The 18,720-nt window shown below is 40.9% G+C and overlaps 2 protein-coding genes across 7 annotated transcripts in view; one reads left to right on the forward strand and one right to left on the reverse strand.

Moving 5' to 3' along the window:
• Positions 1–6: 6 nt before the first annotated feature.
• On the reverse strand, positions 7–7,473 carry dkk3a (dickkopf WNT signaling pathway inhibitor 3a). The gene is made up of 7 exons (XM_050038342.1): positions 7,245–7,473; positions 6,880–6,999; positions 6,727–6,792; positions 4,634–4,726; positions 3,243–3,387; positions 2,994–3,150; positions 7–2,125 (listed from the first exon to the last, which is right to left on the reverse strand). Exons 1-7 carry the CDS (start codon positions 7,440–7,442, stop codon positions 2,038–2,040), a joined length of 867 nt encoding a protein of 288 aa, XP_049894299.1. The 5' UTR covers positions 7,443–7,473; the 3' UTR covers positions 7–2,037.
• Positions 7,474–10,097: 2,624 nt separating this feature from the next.
• mical2a (microtubule associated monooxygenase, calponin and LIM domain containing 2a) overlaps positions 10,098–18,720 on the forward strand; it is a 44,214-nt gene continuing 35,591 nt past the window's right edge. For 2 of the 6 annotated variants that reach the window (XM_050047415.1, XM_050047405.1), the window contains exon 1: positions 10,100–10,612. The gene's annotated coding sequence lies outside the window, so the exon portion shown is untranslated. Of the gene's footprint in view, positions 10,613–18,720 lie in introns of all 6 variants that reach the window. The other 4 variants (XM_050047396.1, XM_050047387.1, XM_050047425.1 and 1 more) reach the window with 4 other exon arrangements.

Consider the following 18,720-nt stretch of genomic DNA (forward strand, 5'->3'; position numbering starts at 1 on the left):
TTTTTTCTAAAGGCAAGATTTGTACAAGCTGCATGTCATGTTGAAGTGCGTAAGAACAGTGCAGAGTTTACATTTGACAGTTGTAGCTGTATGGAAGTTAACATCCAGCACCAGCTGTTAGTACAAAAGCTTTATTCACACACATACACCAGGTATTGCTTGCAATCGTATCACGTCTTCCTGGCTGAATGTTGAAAGGGTGAGTCACACAAAGCACATACAAGCATGAGGGGGTGGAGGCTAATGTCATGTTTGGGAGTCTAGGATTTGCACACACTCCTTTACATTTTTACATTTCTCCAGCGTATATGGCATATGATGGGATTTGTGTAACTAAAAAAGAAAAAAAGCTGAGCTACCTGTGATACAAGTCTACAAGTCATTGGAGCATGCATGTCATTGTCTAGCCTACAATGTTGTGTTGCCTACTCAGACAAGTCTTGGGTTTGCATACTTGAGACCAACAGAATAATGGATTGTAATCGATTGTAAAAAAACAAAAACAAAACCTATCTTGCTGGAGGACCTGATGACACTTGTTGCTGCTGCAGATACCGGCACATCAGAGGGCTGAATGGAGATGATGTGTTTGATAAAATCATATAGCTAATAAACTGCTTTTGTAGACAGAAGACTAGAAGTTATATGTGGCAACACTCCTGTAACGTTATCCCCAATACTCGCAGTGTTACACTGTTCCACCAGTAGAGACTGACCTCTGGTGGTGCGTGCAGTGCACTACATTGCCTCAATATAGCATCTCCATGTTAGTTTAAGAGAAGGAAGAGCATCTGTATTTTTGATGGTATTGAAAATCATACCTTCGGGATTCCTTAATATCCCAGTAGACCTTATAACCTTGATACCGCTCAAGCCTATTTGGGCCCACAGGGGTGTGCCACATAAGCTGAAGATGCAGGTGTATACAACAGCTTCTTGACAAATCAAAACCGGATCTTAAATTAAAACCAAGTTGTGCCAATGATGTGAAAAAAGTGGCATTTGGGCTGATAAGTGAAGCTTAAAGAATAAAACTCGTCCCTTTATTCTTTGGGACAAGAGGAATAAAACTTGTAGAAAAGGCTCCTGCACACTGACTTGCAAAAGTAATGATTTTAATGGTGCAATGTTTCGGTGACTACACTCTCATTAGGCAAAACTGATGGATATGCCATAACATGGCATGTTGGACAGTGTTTCCTCTTGTCTTGCATATAACAAGTCATCTCTGTGCCACAAAAATAGATGCCCAGGTGTTGGCAAAAACATACAGTCCTCCTGTGGAACAAAGCAGCAAAGCAAATATTGCTAGAGTGAAGCAAACATCATGTGGGGAAGAAGCTTTGTTACAAACAACTTTAGGATATTGACGCAGCCAGAATTATTAATTTACTCTAAAACAAACTTTGAGGTTTTATCAGACATGTAAAAGGGTGCAAATTAGCTGTTGTAGTCATTGGTAGCAGCGATTTAAATATTAAATATTTGCAGAATCTTTTACCAGAGACTGCTGACGTCTCATGGTAGTGTTGACTTCTGTAGATAAATATATGTGTAATATACAGTTATTATTGCCTGCTTCTGTGATACTGTATTGTTAGTCACACAGTACATGAAGCATTACTGTACCCGGCTGGATACTCAGGTGTTCAGAGCTGCTACTGTGGGTTAATTTTAATTGTAGCACTCTATAATTAGATAAGGGTTAGAGTTGTAATACAATATAGAGATGCAGCAAATAGTCAAGAAACCAGTGTTTAGTATCACACAGGACTTTGAAAATATAGTGTTTCCTGTTTTTGGTTAGTTACATTTATATCAACATTTTCAGAAACCTTTAAGGATTGTAAACCTCAGGTCGCAATTACAGCAAATGAAATAAATATATTCTCATCCATTTCCCATGCTGTGTAGCTTCACCACTTTGGGTAAAGCTGGCAAGCAGAAAGTGCAGTGGCTCTTTGCAGCGAAGCTCTGGAGTCAGTGGAGACTCCTGTCTAGTTGTTTACAAGGCAATGTGAATCGAATCAAATGTGTCTAGATGATATAGTCTATCTCTGAGTACAGACTGTCCGTCAGGTCCTCTTCACTCGAGTCCTCTCCTTTAAGGCACATGGACCCTCGCCTGTCAAAAAGCAGAGCACCGTAGTATAGTATGGGGATAAAAGGTGGTGAGTGACATGTATATGAAGCCTCAATATCTTAACAGCAAATACACGATTTAAGAAGACATTATTTGCTATTAAAGGAGCAGTGTGTAAGATTTGGGGGGATTTAGTGGCATCTAGTGGTGAAGATGGCAGATTGCAACCAGCTGAAACTCCCAGTAAGAAATCATTCAGTGTTCATTGTTCAGGAGGTTTTTATCGGGAGCCGAATTATCCATAGAGGTGTCTTCCTCTCCAAAACAAACTGACCTAGTGATTTAAAGCGGTAAATACACTGAAAAAGTAGTTTTACGTTACAAATCAGTGTTTGACACTGCTGGGCATGTCGGAGACAGGTAGCTAGCCCAACACCTGCTAATGTGTGCTCACATATTTTCTCTGATAACTTAAGATCCAGATATTCAGGAGATTTTTTGGTGAGCTGAATTATCTGAGTCTTTTCCTCTCCAAGATAAACAAAACTGGTGATTTAAACCGGTAAAAACACTGAATAAGGCAGTTCTATGTTTAAAAAATAAATCTGTTTTCACGACATTACTCATCACTGAGGGGCTGCTAATTACGGTGGCTGACGTGAAAACACCAATTGTGCTATCTAGAGCCAGTCTTTGTCCTTTCTGGGCCACTGTAGAAACACAGCAGACTCTGTGGATGATGATCCGCCTCCTATGTAGACAAATAGCTCGTTCTACGATAACGAAAACACAACAATTCTTCTCAAGTGATAATAAACTAATGGAAATGTACTTATTATATTATCTTCCGTTTCTGCCAACATATCCCCCTAAACCCTTCACACTGGACCTTTAACTGCACTGTACTCACCCCAGGTGCTGGCAGTGCAGACCTCCTGCACAGGGACAGTGTTTCCTGGGTCCCTTGTCCTGAGTGTCCCAGGACAACAGCTCCAACAGATGGTTGGATGCACCGAAGCAGCGCTCACGCTCAATGGGCTTGGCCGAGCAGACGGGGAAGAGCAGGGCTGAACGCACAGAGAAAACACTCAGATACATTTTGTGAGACACTGCAGAGAACCACTAAGCAGCATATACTACACTGTGTGTCTTACTGTACCTTTATGGAAAAGACAGCAGAGGTCTGGGCTGCAGTCGGTCTGGTACTGACAAGTGCTGCCAGCCTCTCCTTTGGTTGCATTCAGAGTGCACTGACCCCATACGCACAACTGCTCACCACAGCACTCCTTATCCTTAGTGCAGGACTGAGAGAATGGAGAAACAGTTTTAATTTTCCGAACATTTCAGTAGATATCTAATGCAAATTATGTTTGTAACACTGGTGTCTTAAAGGTATATGATGCAGGTGCTTGCCAGTGAACGTTAAGTAAAAGCCAACCCCAGATTCACTCTCATTTGGTGTTTCGACTTGCTATACTTGCATTTCTTCTGCGAAGAAAAATCTTGGATGCCTGCTGCTTTATTTATTTTTGTACTGCTAATATAAATGTGGTGCCAGACTGCATGAAAAACCATCAAAATAGAGCTTTTTTATCAAAAAAGTGTCAGGAGAGAATCCGACAGACCCCCCGACAGAGGTCCGATCTAAGCCCTGAAAAGCCCCTGCGTACAGCTGACCTATGTTGGACTGCTGTGACTGGCCCCTGGCCTCCTGTCATCTTGCAAAAGTGGCCCCCGGGCAAAGCAAGTTGAGTATCCCCAGTCTATACAATGCTTTTAAGGAAAATCCTGCATAGTGTATATTTTAAAGTCATAAAAATTAAAACCCAGCATGCACCTTTAGTTCAACAAGGCTGAAACTCACTGCAGTATTAATGACATTAATTATTCTCTAAATGTGAAGTCCGCTGATGCTGTTTTGGTTAAATATAAATGAGATCAGCAGGTCAACTGGTCTCTGATAGCAGTGAGACAGGTTCCTGTTCCTGCACACCTTCTATGAATTGTTAATTCAGAGATATAGCTAACAGTGTTCTGGTTATTTCCATGCAGAGTTTTCCAGTGCAGTGCTTCTGACGAGACACAGATCCTGTCCTCTGTGTATTTATTATCTACTCACACTGCGCTCTTGTTGGCAGACCGCCAGTATCTTTATCCCTTTGCATTGCTTTTGTTTCTGCTACACTGAGACCAGTTCATCCAGTGAATACACCGCAGAATCAGCAGCAGTAACCAAGTCTTAAATAAAACCAATGGGTGACTCTCTGGAGAGACGACTCTCATTATTACTAATATTCTTTTTGCTCCAGACATCCTCTGAGAGACGAGCTCTTATTTAACCTTGACATGTCCTGTTCTTTCTTTTAAGCTCATAGGACAGAGTGCTCACAAACAACACACTCCAGTTACACTTGTGGACACACTGCAATGCAGTCGAGGTGAAACCCCAGCTGGCCGGAAGTCTGTCTGTGCGTGTGTATGTGTTTGAGAGTGACAGAACATTATAGAGAGATCTGGCGCCCATATAAAGGTAGCTTTAGATTCACTTACCACATCCACAGCTTTGCAAGGCAGACACTTGGAGTTGCGTTTGTCAGAAAGGCAATACTTTCCCTTCCCACAGTCCCCATCACTGATGCATCCCTAAAGATGAGACAGAGGAAGGATCAATTTGAACTCCATGGTTTGGTCCAAATTCAGTTATTATGTGAAATAAGATGGTCCACTTACATATAGAAACTATGTTAAATATGCTAAGCAAATGTTAACATCAGACTTAGAAATGTTCAGCCTCTCCATCCATCTCTATTGAACCCCAAAGTCAAGAGAAACTCTGGATTTAAAACACATTCAGGTCACAGTATTTTGTCCATAATGCAAAGTAAAGAACTAAATAAATTAAAGTTTCAGGTTGCATATCCTTCCTTGGAGCTAATTAAGCAGGCAGAACATATTTATGAAGAAAGAGGCACCTCCTCCAGTTTTATTTTTATCTCTTGCAACTGGGACAGATTCTTGTCCCAGAGTTACCATGTAATCAGCCATTTACCTCTCCTGTCTTTTTATCATGTGTCTAACAGCATATTATTTAATGGACTCCCTCCTGCCAGTATACAAAGTGACAAAAACATAACAGATAAATGTATTCCCTGATATGTTTTACCCACTCTAAGCCAGTGGTTCCCAACCTGGGGGTCCTGACCCCCACTACGGGTCACCAAAGCTTCATGTAGGGTCCTGTGAGGCCTTCTTGATTTTAAAGGGTGTCAGACAACTTTATTTAAAAAAATAAAAAATAACAGCAATGTTCTGCTGGGAGACCTTGGGTCCTGGCATATATGTGGATGTTGATTTATGCACTCCACTCACCCAAACACTGTTGCAGAACATGCAAACCCCCTCATGGCAACAACACTCCCCCATAGCAAGGAAGCAAGCAGGAAATCTGGGAATGCCCCGTGGTGTCTGGCACCAGGGTCTTCACGGCAGATCCTTTGAGTCCTGTGGATTGCGAGATGATGTACTAGCATGTCCCAGGGATGCTCGATTGGATTTAGATCTGGGGAATTCCGCGGCCAAGTCAAGGCCTTAAGCTCTTTGTCATGTTCCTTGGATCATTCCTGAGCAATCTTTGCGGTGTGGCATGACACATTGTCCTGCTGGGGGTGCTACTGCCATTGTGGAGTGTTGTTGCCATGAGGGGGTTTGCTTGGTCTACAATGGTGTTTGGGTGAACATGAATGCTAGGACCCCAAGATTCCCAGCAATACATTGCACTGTAACACTGACAGAGCCTACACTCTGCTTAAGTGCCTTGTCCTGCATTGGAAATGTATGCAGTTAAAACAACCAAAGAGCTAATAGAGCAATGGTCAAGCATCAACGATAAGAAAACACTGAATTTGTCAAAAGGAAAGCCCACAGCGAACAGAGAATTGTATTGAGAGTTACTAAAAGTATCAGGAAAACTCATCTCTGACGCAGTATTCCCGGGAAATATTCCTCCAAATCGCTCATTTCACACAAACGTCCTGCAGTTTCCTAGAGTTTATCACTTGTTAAGTACTGTTTTTGTCATGCATCAAATATAATATGAAATGACCATAAAATACATCACTTAGTCAGGGGCCGTCAGTTGACTCAGTGATAAAAAGAGTCTCTTTATATGACTATACTGTAAATAACCATGCTTATATATCTGTGTTGTTGCATAAAACCCTCTCCTGTTAGAAACTTAAATCCTAAAAGTGAATTCCAGTTACAAGCAGCAAAGCACAAGCCATCACTTATTTATCAATATTACTGTACAGTCATCATTTTTGATAAACAAACTCGACAAGTCACCTGCGTGTCAGCATTTCTTTCAACTTTTTCATTTTTTTACATAGCGCAGGCGATGAATGAAGACACGAAATCACACTGCGCATCCTACACACACACTGTCTGATTCATTTGCAGACATTATGCCAAGTCAGCGGCTGTGATGCTGCTGCCAGACATTATGCAATGCTGAGGCCTTTTCATGTCCAGGAATTCAAACTCAGCAGTCAAAAGCAATATGAAAAACACAAGGTTTCTGTTTAAAGATGTTTTTAACTGAGTTGTGTATCAATAAAGACTGTAGGTAAACAGAATAAACTTACATGATCAATATTGTTCCCGAGGTCACTGGACTGGACGGCTGCGGTCACGGTGATGTTGTTTGTCTCCTGTGTAAAGGTGGGACATCTGTTTAGGTTCATTCACACAGGAAAACAAACACTATCTCAGTTTTTGTTTACTGTTTATGAGCCTACCTGCTCTGCTGAGGTGTGGACAGACTCGTTATCAATCACATTATCAGATGCAGTTTCATTGTGATGACTTGGAGGAAGGTTATTGGGATGAGGGCTGGGACTGACACTCTCGTTGTTCGTCTGCAAGGATCAGAGAGATTATAAAACACAGATTGCATGTAAAGAGATGCATTAAGAAGTCACTCCCATATTCTAGCTCCTTCCACTGCTGCCCCTGCCTCCAAGCTTTAGGCTGTTTCTCACTACAGATATAAGTGTTTGATTCCCTTTTAAAAGATTCTCACAATGCCATACGTTGTTTTCTGCAGTGAAATACTGCTAAGTCATGTTAAAAGCAAGATGCTGACAGTCAACTGCCTGCCTACTTGATGAAACGCATCCTCAGGCTTCTGCTGCGGATCCTCTGGCAGCTGCTCCACTTCCACAAACATGCGGTCCAGCTCCGTCTGTCCCTGGGCAGGATTATCCTCCAGGATGTGACTGATGCCTGAGTCCACTATCTCAGGGAGGATGCCATTGCAGACTGCTGTGAGAGCCAAAACTAGCAGGGCGACTCGTGTCATGCTGCTGCTGCTGTTGCTGCTGCTGCTGCTGCACTCTGACTGAGGGTGTGGCGGTGATGATGCTGCGAGAAACACAACAAACGTCACCACAGCTGATGCGTCTCCGTCACTGAAGGGGTCATCACCTCATACATGTTAACAATCTTCATAACATGCTCTGCTAACAGGTAAAACCTCCCAATTATGATATTCAAATATAAATATATGAAAAAAAGTTTCTAAATGTATCGTTGGTTTTCTCTTAATTTAACCGGGACACCTCAAACATAGTTCCGGTCAAGTTTAACCACGCGGAGTAAACGGCGGGTAACCATGGCAACAGAATTTTTAGTTCATGCTAGTTAGCTAGTAGTTAGCATTAACCCTAGCTAACTGGTGAAACAAATCTAGCCTAACGGTTGACAAAGTGTGAATTTGATATTAAAAAACAAACCTAAAATGGACAATGCCCAAAGTCTGACATTGCTATATTTTTCTGTAGTCAGTGTCCAAGATGAAACTGCAATATTGAACACCGGTCCTGATGTAACGTTGGCTATCGCGAGCTAATTAAGTAAGACTGTAAGGGACAGTACTGACCATATGAAGAAAATTTCACAGATTACCGATTATTTTACTCGCTCTAAAAGTCCTATTCTAATTAAAATTGAGCTCTATGCTACATAACCGTACTGTGAGAGATGAGAATTAGTAAATATTGAAAATGTGATACTCAATAATAAGGGACTGTTCCTTACTTATGAGGGAGGAGGAGATGGTGCAAAATTCGGAAGGCAGGTGTAAGCCCCATTTATCAGTGATACATTTATTTTATTGTTGGATGGTATGACTTGCTAGAATATAGAAAGAAATATTCTTCAGTGTAATGTTGGAGATTGTGAATATGTGTTGTTACTTTGTTCCTGTATATTTTAACCATTGTGAATCTTTATTGTGGTCCTGTGCAGCTTCCATACCTACATGACAAATGAACAGGAAGTGAAACTTTTATTGTGAAATGTTCAGTTATGAGTGAAATATACAGTGACAGCAGAGCAACATGATTGTTTTACTGAAGAAAAAATAAGGAATGTAGTAGCACTGTGTAGTCAATAGTAAATAAAAAAATCAGTTGCTCTTCAAGCATAGGGCAAATAGTCACATAAAGACAAAAAACAATGACTGGCCTGCTCACTCAGTGTAAAACTACACGGTACAGGCAGGCAGTCCAAAAATGCATCCTAGGCACTCTAACTGTAGTTAAAAATTCTTTACTGATTCATGGAGAAACTAGTGTGTTTTGACTAGAGAGTCTTCATCAGGGCATGATTGTTTTACCGTGGGACTCAACAAGTAAAGCAGTCTCATGTCATCCCTAAAATATGGTTATTTATGGATGTGAGTTAAATAAAGACGAAAACAATGCAGAATAAAGTTAGCGACTACAGCATGTCAAATAACATTTTAAACACTAGGGAGGGACTTGTGTTTTATTTTGGCATCTGGGAGGGACATACAACGCTAATGTTGTATTTTATATTTATTTTAAATACCCTCTGAATCCTAAAATCTCCCTGGCGGGTTTGAAAAGCGTGTTTTACTTAAGAATCGCCAAAATACACCCTTTAAATCACAGCCAGAAACTGTAAAAACAGAAATTATTGGCAGATTTTCAAATTTGGACTGAACTTAAAGACATCATGATGTAGGTGTCAGTCTTCAAAGTCACTTAATTCTATGTATCAATTAGAATTAATTTTTTTTGCCAAAAATAAACTGTTTGCACTAACCAGATTCTGTGAAAAACATTTAATTCTGCTATCCTGCATGCATAAAAACAAAACAATAAAAAAAAAACCTCCAGTACTTTGTTTTCAATTTCTAATTATTAAACATTACAGGGTACATTTGCAAAATCAAATAATGTCCACCATACCAAGTTATTGACATGGTCACTGTTGTGGACAGTTTTTTTACTCCCAAAATGTTTGCTTGCTGCATTGGCTCCAATACCTAACTTTGGTGTGAATATCAAAAAAAAAAATAAAATAAAGAAGAAGAAACAAACAAACAAAAAAGTTATTTGTGGTAGAGGGAGCGTCATGCACTTGTTCCCCAGTCAGTCAGAGAGGCTCAAGTAAAAATATTTATGGCTAAAAAATTGATTTTAAAAAGTCACATGTAAGCCACCCCCTTCCTCTGATAATTAAAGAACAGTCCCTAAGCAGTTTTGAGGAACAACTTTGAGGCAAAGAAATGGTCCGCATGACAACTGTATTCAAAGGCATGTTCTGTCCACAGACAAAATGCAGTTAATCTTCATTGTATTGTGGCAGAGGCAGAAAGGTCAAACATGATCTAATAAAACGTGGGACAAGTTCTAAACCATGGCCACTCTTTAGTTAAGTGAGAAAATACATTTCATATGGGTGAACTGATCCTTTAAACCAGTCTTCCTGGAATTGTAGTTCCCCAGTCTGGCCACAAGATGACGACATTTGCTTTTATAGTGAATACATGTGGGCAGAGGACTTAACTTTGTGCGCACACGTTTGCAGTGTTTGTTTTATGGTTTTGTCCATGTGCTGTATGGACTCCAGTGTCTGCTGACGCTGTCAAATGTATAGTGTGTGGACCAACTGTGGCGCGGGGCGTAGGCCCAGGTGGTCTCGTGCAAAATGAGGAGCAAGGAATGAAGTTTGCTCTTGGTGTTTGCTTTTGTGGTGGATTTTGAAGCTATCCTAATCCTTTAGTTTAGTTGAGGCTCATGCCCATGCCTTTAAGTAATTAAATGCTAAGTATGTTATGATTTAGCTTTTATTTCTGTCCAGTTTCTTAGATTTGCAGCCCACCCAGATTTATTTCATTCCTATAAATAAATGCAACCTGTTGTGTAATTAGTTATAATACTCGTGTGGGGTGAACTCACAGGCTCTCAGCAGGCGGCGGTTGGTCGGTGAAGAAGTGAAATATGTCTTTGGCATGAGTAAAGTTGGATCCTGTGGATTAAACAGCAGCCACAGTAGCTGCTCAGGGATGTGTCTGACTCTGCAGCCCCGCCCTCAAACACTGGACTCCGCTGCTCAGAGAAACTGCTGCTGCCTGTCAGGCTGACTGAGGACCGACTAACTTTACACAACAGTCCAGGAGCGAAGACACTGGAAGGAAGAAGAGTTTGATTGAGATGTGAGGTCAGTTCTTTTGTTTTACTCCTTGTAGTTTATGTGTCTTTACCTAAATAAGTGGTCGGGGTGAGGCTGATACACCTGACAGAGGTGCTGTGTTCCTTGTTTGAGAATAGTAGCAAGTTTGACAAGGACTCTATAGTGTGACAACCAGGCTAGATTAAGGTTGTATGAAAAGTTATTGTAAAGGGAATAAACAGGCTATCATCAGAGTAGTCCACGGGTCACAGTATGGACCGACAATGGTCACTACATTAGTATCAGTTGGGATGTTGATTGAGATAATGTTTATTTGTTTGCTGCTGTTTGGCTGAGAGCAATGTTGTTTTGCTCCTGGTGAGTTTGGAGTTTTATGAACACGTGCTGAATCTCGCATTTTACCGTGATCGCCGTGATTGAACGCTGTCTGACAGCAGGCAGACATCTGGGCTTGTCTCTGTCTCCCTGATAACACAAAGGTTATCTCCACTTGCGCAAGCTGCATTTTTCTTACGCTGGTGTTCATGTCATAAATCACTTTAGAGCATACATCCCTTTTGTGACTGTGTGGCAGCTTTTCAAACATGCCTCTATGCAAACCCATTCAAAACTAGAGTAAGAGCCAGTTGAAGTTCAAAGAGAGCAGAAACAGGTAGATCCCGGTTACAGTCGTTCCTCACCAAATCCCACCATTAACTAAAAGCTGTCCTGTCAGTACAAGTTAACTAACTGGCTCTTTTGACTCCACCTGCTCAGCAGCCTCCAGGCTGTAAATAGCCTTCATTCTGTCTTCGGGTTGTTGTAATACAACAGACTGCATAATAAAGAAAGGTGTGGTGCTGACAGTCTGAACTGTGAGGTTACCAAATGAAGCTCAGTGAGTGACAGAAACTGCTACTGTTAATGTTTTGTCCTGTGGGTGCAGGTTAATATGCACCCACTGCCACTGATCAAACACAGCTGAACTTTTGACATTGGATTCCCAACAAAGCAGGAAACAACAGATTCAGATTTGGACCAATGAGGAAATAAAGCTTCTCTCACTTCCAGGTTTCAAAATACGGCATGAGCACTCAGTCTGGTATGATTCATGTGTCTTGCCAGATGATGCATGATTTGTTCAGCAACATTTTTTAAGGGGGGTCAAAAGAGTCATACAAACAGTGGTAGTTCCCCTTCCCACTGGTGTATGAGTAATCATTTCCTCTGGACTGTAAGACTGTTGAAGATACAGCCGACCCTTCTCAGTCAAACTGTAAGATCCAAACTTTATTACAGAGCGACTCTGCCAGTGAACGTGCAAACATCTTAACAGTGTTCATACATACAGCATCTGGCCCAGACACTGATGGTCCATGTGATTAATGCTCCTGGTGATTAACAATCTCTATGCATAAACGTTCAACGTTCCTCTTACGGGAATTTCCCTTTCAGTAAGCCTTTTTTGAGTCATTTATATGCCATGATATAAATATATGGAAAGGCAGCGTAAACAGTGTATTGCTTAATAAGATAAGTAGTCTTTTGGCGAATGTTTTATCAAACGGTCTTGTGTTTCTGCCAAATATCTGCAAGGCTTATGTTCCGTACAAGCTCAGTGATTACAGAACCATGTTCTCCTCCTTCCAACAAATACAGTTACCTTAGAGCCGAGAGAACATGCAAACATCTCGACATCACAAGGCTGTGTATTAGAGCTGTATTTCACTGCAACACAGACAGTAACCGGTGTGGCAAAGCACTTCCGTTGACATTCACACGCAAACTTCCACATTTTTCAAACTGTCCTTCGACTGTTGCCAAAATGTCTGGGAAAAAAATACCTCTTGGCTTGATAGTCTTTGCCACAGCTTCAGTAGCTTACAACTGCAAATTCTTGTGCCAGCCTTTCGTTTTTAGTTTGTAATTACCGGCTTTACTGGAGTTTAACTTAACAACAGTGTGCGGGGATAAAAACAGCATTACAGAAAGCTGCACAGGTCCCTCCAATCATGCAGCCAAACGAAGGCCGACATTATGATGATGCTTATGGAAAGTCTAAAAATGATGTCAACTACCTCGTCTTTTACATTGTGTTCTGCATTTCAGACTCTTGCTCCTGCAAGCTTGACACATAATTGAATGTTACTTATGATAGACTTCTCACCAAGATCTCAGTTCTTTAACGTTTGCACTAGTCTTTAAAGGTCCAGTATGTAAGATGTAGGGGGATTTAGTGGCATCTATTTGTAAGGATTGCAGATTGCAACCAGCTGAAACTTCTCCTGGTTAGAATTCCTTCAGTGTTCATTGTTGAGGAGGTTTTTACCCAGAGTTCTCTTTCTTCTCTAAAACAAAAAAAAAACAGGGGACTCAATTATAAAATAGTGCGTAGGATCCATACTCAAAATGTACGTACAGACAAATGCCAAAAATTATGTGCACCAAAAAATTCAACATTTTCTACAATCAGGCTTCCACCTCCCCAACCTCCTTGCCAATTTCCCGTCGCCAAAATGTTAGAAAGTATGCGTCAAAGGTTCTCCCATCAAGTCTGCTTTTATAGATCACAACTTTTGCGTGGGAAATGGCGTGCGCCTCTTTCAGGTCTCGTTTTGTGCCTGCACAATGTTTCTAAATGAGACCCCAGGTTATTTAAAGCAGTGAAAACACTGAGTAAATCAGTTTCATATTCACAAATCAGAGTTTCTGGTACCCTGTTTGGCATGTCGCAGACGGGCAGGTCGTCCATCACTTGCAAATTTGTTGTCCACTATTTTTGTCTGATAACTTAATGTGTGCTTACCTTATTTCTGATCCAGACATTCAGGAGGTTTTATCGTGTAACAGAGTGGCTGCTTACTACATCGGCTGACATGAAAACAAGTCCTATCTAGAGCCAGTGTTTGTCTGTTCTGGGCTACTGTATGAACATGGCAGTGCAACATGGCGATCTCCGTAGACAAGGGGCCTCTCCCTATGTACATATAAACGGCTCATTTTAAGGTAGCGAAAACACATCAATTCTTATTTTCAGGTGATTATACACTAAAGGAAACATACTTATTATGTGCTGTTCCATTTCTGCTGATATATCCCCATAAATCTTGCACAGTGGATGTTTAAGCTGCTCCTACTGTCACATTATTATTCAACAGTTTCAGCTTCTTGCATACAGGTAAAGATATATTTGATACTAACGAAGGTGAGCTTTTATTTAGATACTTAACATTTTAGTTTTGGTAACATAAATACTGTTGTTAAAGAGATACATGGGTCAAACAGTTAAATAAATCAGTGAATGAAAGTCCTAGTGAATGAATGAATAAGTAAATAAATGAGATTGATAAAGAGGTGTGAGGACGTCATGGTGTGGCTGAAAACAATGTAACCACGTTTCACACAGCCTGATAAACTAACTGTGAGTGGAAGCTTGTGCTCATTATTGCGAGGGAGGTGTCGTAAACTTTCTCCTTCCTCTCTGCAATATGTTTCCTTCCTTGTTCCACAGCATAAAAACTGACCCATGTGTCCGGGCATCAGCCACACAAAAGAGATAGGAACTTTCAGAGATAGGTGGGGCATGTTGTTCCCTGTTGACTGCTAGCCCATAAATGTTACATAAAAAACAACATGATTTCTGCTTTTTTAAAAGCTGTTGCTACACTGAAAGGTATGTAAGGAGATATCACACCCAAACCAGTAGCGTACTGAAAGATGGAGCCACTGAAGGAGGCACAAGGAGACTTTGCTGTGGTACGTTCACCCCAGGATATCATTAACCCGTTCCATCTGGTCAGGGACAGCTGCGCCCTGAAAAGGGTTTGAAACGTATCTTAGTCATGCTTTAAAATCACAGAGGTGAAGTTTTACAGAGGCAGCACTCCTCTGAGCTTTGATCTGGACAGGAAGCCAGACACACTCCACAGGAAGAGTTTGGTTGGGAGGCGTCTGAGGGAGCTCATGTACTTTGTCGCAGCACTCACAGCTTTTTGAAATGTAGAATAAGGCATCGGATCTCTTTCACATACCATCATCATGAACCATGGTTCATGATTCAACTACCAAGACACTCCTGGTGTTGCAGCAAGTCAACAGTGTTCAAACTGCTTTTAATATTTAGTTTTCTGAGAATCTGTGTTGCTACCCGACCCCGCTACAGTTCAACACTGATGAACCCAGAGCACTCGATTGTTATTGATTTGAACTTTGTACATTTTTTGTGTTCATCCGAGGTAGACTTGTTTACAGGGTCTCTTGTTTACAGAGTTTAGCCATGTTGATATCTTTGCAGATCATGTGCTGTTTTCTTCTGCAACATGACACTTGTCTATTCTGAGCCTGGCATTTTACTGATTGTTGGCTTACAGAATCTGCTATTTCTGCCAGGCAGTAATAGCACCATCTAAACCCTCACCAGGCTTAGAGACACACGGGAAAGATACACACTGATGCGTTAAGGTCAGTTTGCAGCTTGTCTTCACCTTGTAGTTTATATTTACTACATCTTTGATGTTTAAAGGTCCAGTGTGTAGGATTTAGATGCATATGTAGTGGCAGAAATGGAATATTATATATAATTATGTTTTTGTTAGTGCATAATCACCTGAAAATGAGAATCATTGTGTTTTCATTACCTCAGAATGAGCCATTCATATCTACATATGGGGTGGGTTATCTCCATGGAGTCTGCCTTATTCTTCTACAGTAGCCCAGAACTTACCATACATTGGCATTTTCATGTTTCCATGTTGGCCATTGTAGTTCTTCTACATGCTGAGCACACAGGAGAAGTTTCAGTTCTGCAACCTAGCCGCTGGGTACCACTTAATCCTACACTCTAGACCTTTAAAAGGCCTGATACACAAAGCCGATGTTGGTCAGTCTTGGGTCATCAGTGAGCATCTGTCAGTGAATGAAATCCTTCTGATTGGCAGTTTAGCTCAGTGACAGAGAAGAGAAATGGAAGTGAGGAACGTAAACAAACAGCTAAAGTCAAGAGGGAGTGAGACTAAAACAAACTTGTTACGCAAGTCAGATTATTTGTCTTTAGTCATTGAACTCTTCAGCAGAAAGGTTTTGTGATGATTTATGTTAAACTTCACTGGTGCACAGTAAATATGCTCTGTTCTTTCAACATTGGATTGTGTTTTTAACGTGGGAACCGGTCTTTCGGTCTCCCTTTTTGAATGACGAACACAAATAACTGCCATCTGCTGGTGTGGAGAGTTATGTCCTATCACACAGGTGCAGAACGAACCTGCTGGCTGGCTGTCAGCTGTAGTCTTTGTGGTGTGTTCGTGTGCAACTTTTTGGCCGAGACATAGGCAATGTGAGGCGGTGCAGCAGTTGGCTTTTGTTGCCGCTAGGTTTCGAGGTTGTTTTGGTGTGTCTTGGTCTTAAGAGGGTCCATGTTCACTCGTTTGTGATATTCGGATGGCTTTGTGAATCTGTTTTCTTTGGCCATTTCTCTTAATTTTAGAACACTGGACACACTCAGTGTAAATGATAACAAATTCAGTGGACTAATTTATTGTAACACATGAGAATGTGTAGTTAGGCTCAGAATAATTGCTCAAGTGAATTGTTTGTGTCAGTAGCTGGGCAGACATTAGTCTGTGCTCAGTGTGTCCAGATAAATCATTCTCCAGAGGAGCCATGTGGTGAACACACCTCGTGGGCCAGACGGGCCTTCAGACAGCAGCCCTGAAACTTCACAAGCCCTCTCCTGTTTGTGTAAATTAACAGTTTTCTCCTCTGAAGTTGACTGACATTTACTACCCTCTGCCAGTGTTTCTACCTTGCTTGTGACAGATCTTTTGTTTTGGCACCGCTGCCTGAACACGCAGCCAGATTTCAGAGAGCTGAGATAATACTGTAGAGCTCTGGGGCCTGGTGAAGGGCAGAGCCGGTGGGCTGAAGTCCACGAGTGCACTGTTTCTGAGGCACACTGCCTGCTTATCGGGCCTACAGAGGGTTCCTTCCTGGTTTTCTTCAGTCCAGTCTGTAATTACTGTTGCTGGCTGGCTACACTACAGTATGTGCATTTCCCAGCACTCCCAATGTTTTCCTTGTGTTGTCAGCTTCCTATTGTATTCTGATAGCCTGAAGCTATGTGCTCTGCGAAAACAAATGAAGACATTATGTCACTGGTCTGACGCTTGCTTCAGTGTCTTTATAGTTTTGTCACTGTCACAGTCGTACTGTATGTGTTGCACGTAGCTCTGGCAAGCACATGGTCACGTTCAGGGTGGTCAGATTCAAGGGCTGCACTGCATACTTTGAAGCCTTGAAGGTTCATTTATAACACTCAAATGCTGCACAGCTTTTTTTGCATGTCTGGTCATTCTGTTCATAGTTGCAGATAAAGATTAGGCTACATTATCATTATTGTACTATTTGTAGAACTACATTCCAGAGGTGGCTGCATAAAATTGTCTCCAACTTGTGTGATTCAAACATTTTCAATAACTCCAGAGCACTGGTCAGTCCAAAAGTCAAAATGTAATCATCAAATTCTAACAAATTATTCTTCTTCAGGCCATATCTGTTGATGTATAGCCTTTCAAAAACAACATTTTCACTTAAGTAAAAAAAAACCAAAAAGGTTTGCTCTTCCACTGGACGCACACAAAGGGAGGCACGCACTTGTATTAAAGAGGACGGTCAAGCAGCATTCTAACAGCAGCATAAACATTTATTCATTAAAGAAAGTTGATTTAATTTAAAAAGACTTATTTAAACTTATTTAATCTGATGAATCACTTTATTCAAATTGAGGATTCTGTTCAAGGATGTCGAAATTTTTATTTTAGGGTGATGATGTCATGAAATAGGCTACAACAAACATCCGTAGTCTCATTCGAAAACCTTGATAGAATCTTCAAATGTAAGAAAATGACATTCAGTACAGCCCTATCATATACTGTGTATGTAAATGTATTAAAAATTGGATAATTTTGGGATCAGTGGCAATAAGTTATAGCTATTTATGTCAGCAAATCCAATCAGAAGAAAACCACCAGTTGTCTAATTGATTAATTGACCTGCTAGTAATATTGTCTGTGTAGCCAAAATCTGATTCATCTGTGTCTTGGACCTCCATTGTGTTTAAAAAATTGTTCCCTGTCTGGCCGTCCATGTTGTAGACTACTAATGATGAGTTAAGTCAGTGTATAAAAAAGAATATCATAAGAAAATGTGTATGCATGCTGAAGATGCATGTGTGTGTATAAAAGTGTACATGTGTGTGTATAAATATTTTTCTTTCATTTTGCCGTCCAGGTGTAACAGGTACATTTTTCACATTCCTAACATTCCCCGCCCACCTCTCTATCATACTGGAGACTAATAGCTTTCTATGTCTCTCACATACACAGCATTGCTTTCATTTAGATAGACTCAATCGCAGCTCCATCCTATGGATTTGTACTACACAAAGTACAGACACTTTTATCTTTGGGCAATGTGCCACAGCACAGTGAAGTCATCACATGACTAATGGTGAAATGTCACACAAAGTATCAGGAGATAGAAGTGCTTGGATTGTTGAATAAAACTAACAAGCCACAGAAATAACTGTATATATTCCAAACTGCTTACAATGAGATTAATCACTTCACTTTCTTAATTAGCTGCAGTCGGTTACACTCAATCAGATCATTTTATAAACAGACAGGAGATGAAAACCTGCTCGCCATTAAACTCTCTGATCCTCTTAAGCATTATATGGTTTGGTCATGATGTATGGTTTGTGTGTGTGTGTGTGTGTGTGTGTGTGCGTGTGTATTCTTTCCGCTTCGTCTGTCATTAGCTGTATTTTACAGCCTTTCCGTGGGTTAGTTCTGTCTGCCCACAAGTGACTTTCCATTCTGTCAGACTGAGATGGTGAAGTCATTGGACTCAGCCTGAGACAATGCAGTTTGAGTATCGAGCATTGACTTGGCTATGAAGACAGTAAGTGGTACCTTTTCATTAGTCCTCGCAGACTCGCACAACAGATGGTTCCAATAGTTGTGCCTTTTTTTTTTAACCGCTTTACTCGGACTGAAACGTGGAGGCATAAGTGCAGTCAGGATGTCTTTATTTGAACTTTCCACCAAAAGCTCGAGAGATTGTTTAACGCTGGTTAGAGTTTAGAATAAAATGATGTCAAC

The sequence above is a fragment of the Epinephelus moara genome, chromosome 1 (assembly GCF_006386435.1).
Source record: "Epinephelus moara isolate mb chromosome 1, YSFRI_EMoa_1.0, whole genome shotgun sequence".
Classification (NCBI taxonomy): Eukaryota; Metazoa; Chordata; class Actinopteri; order Perciformes; family Serranidae; genus Epinephelus; species Epinephelus moara.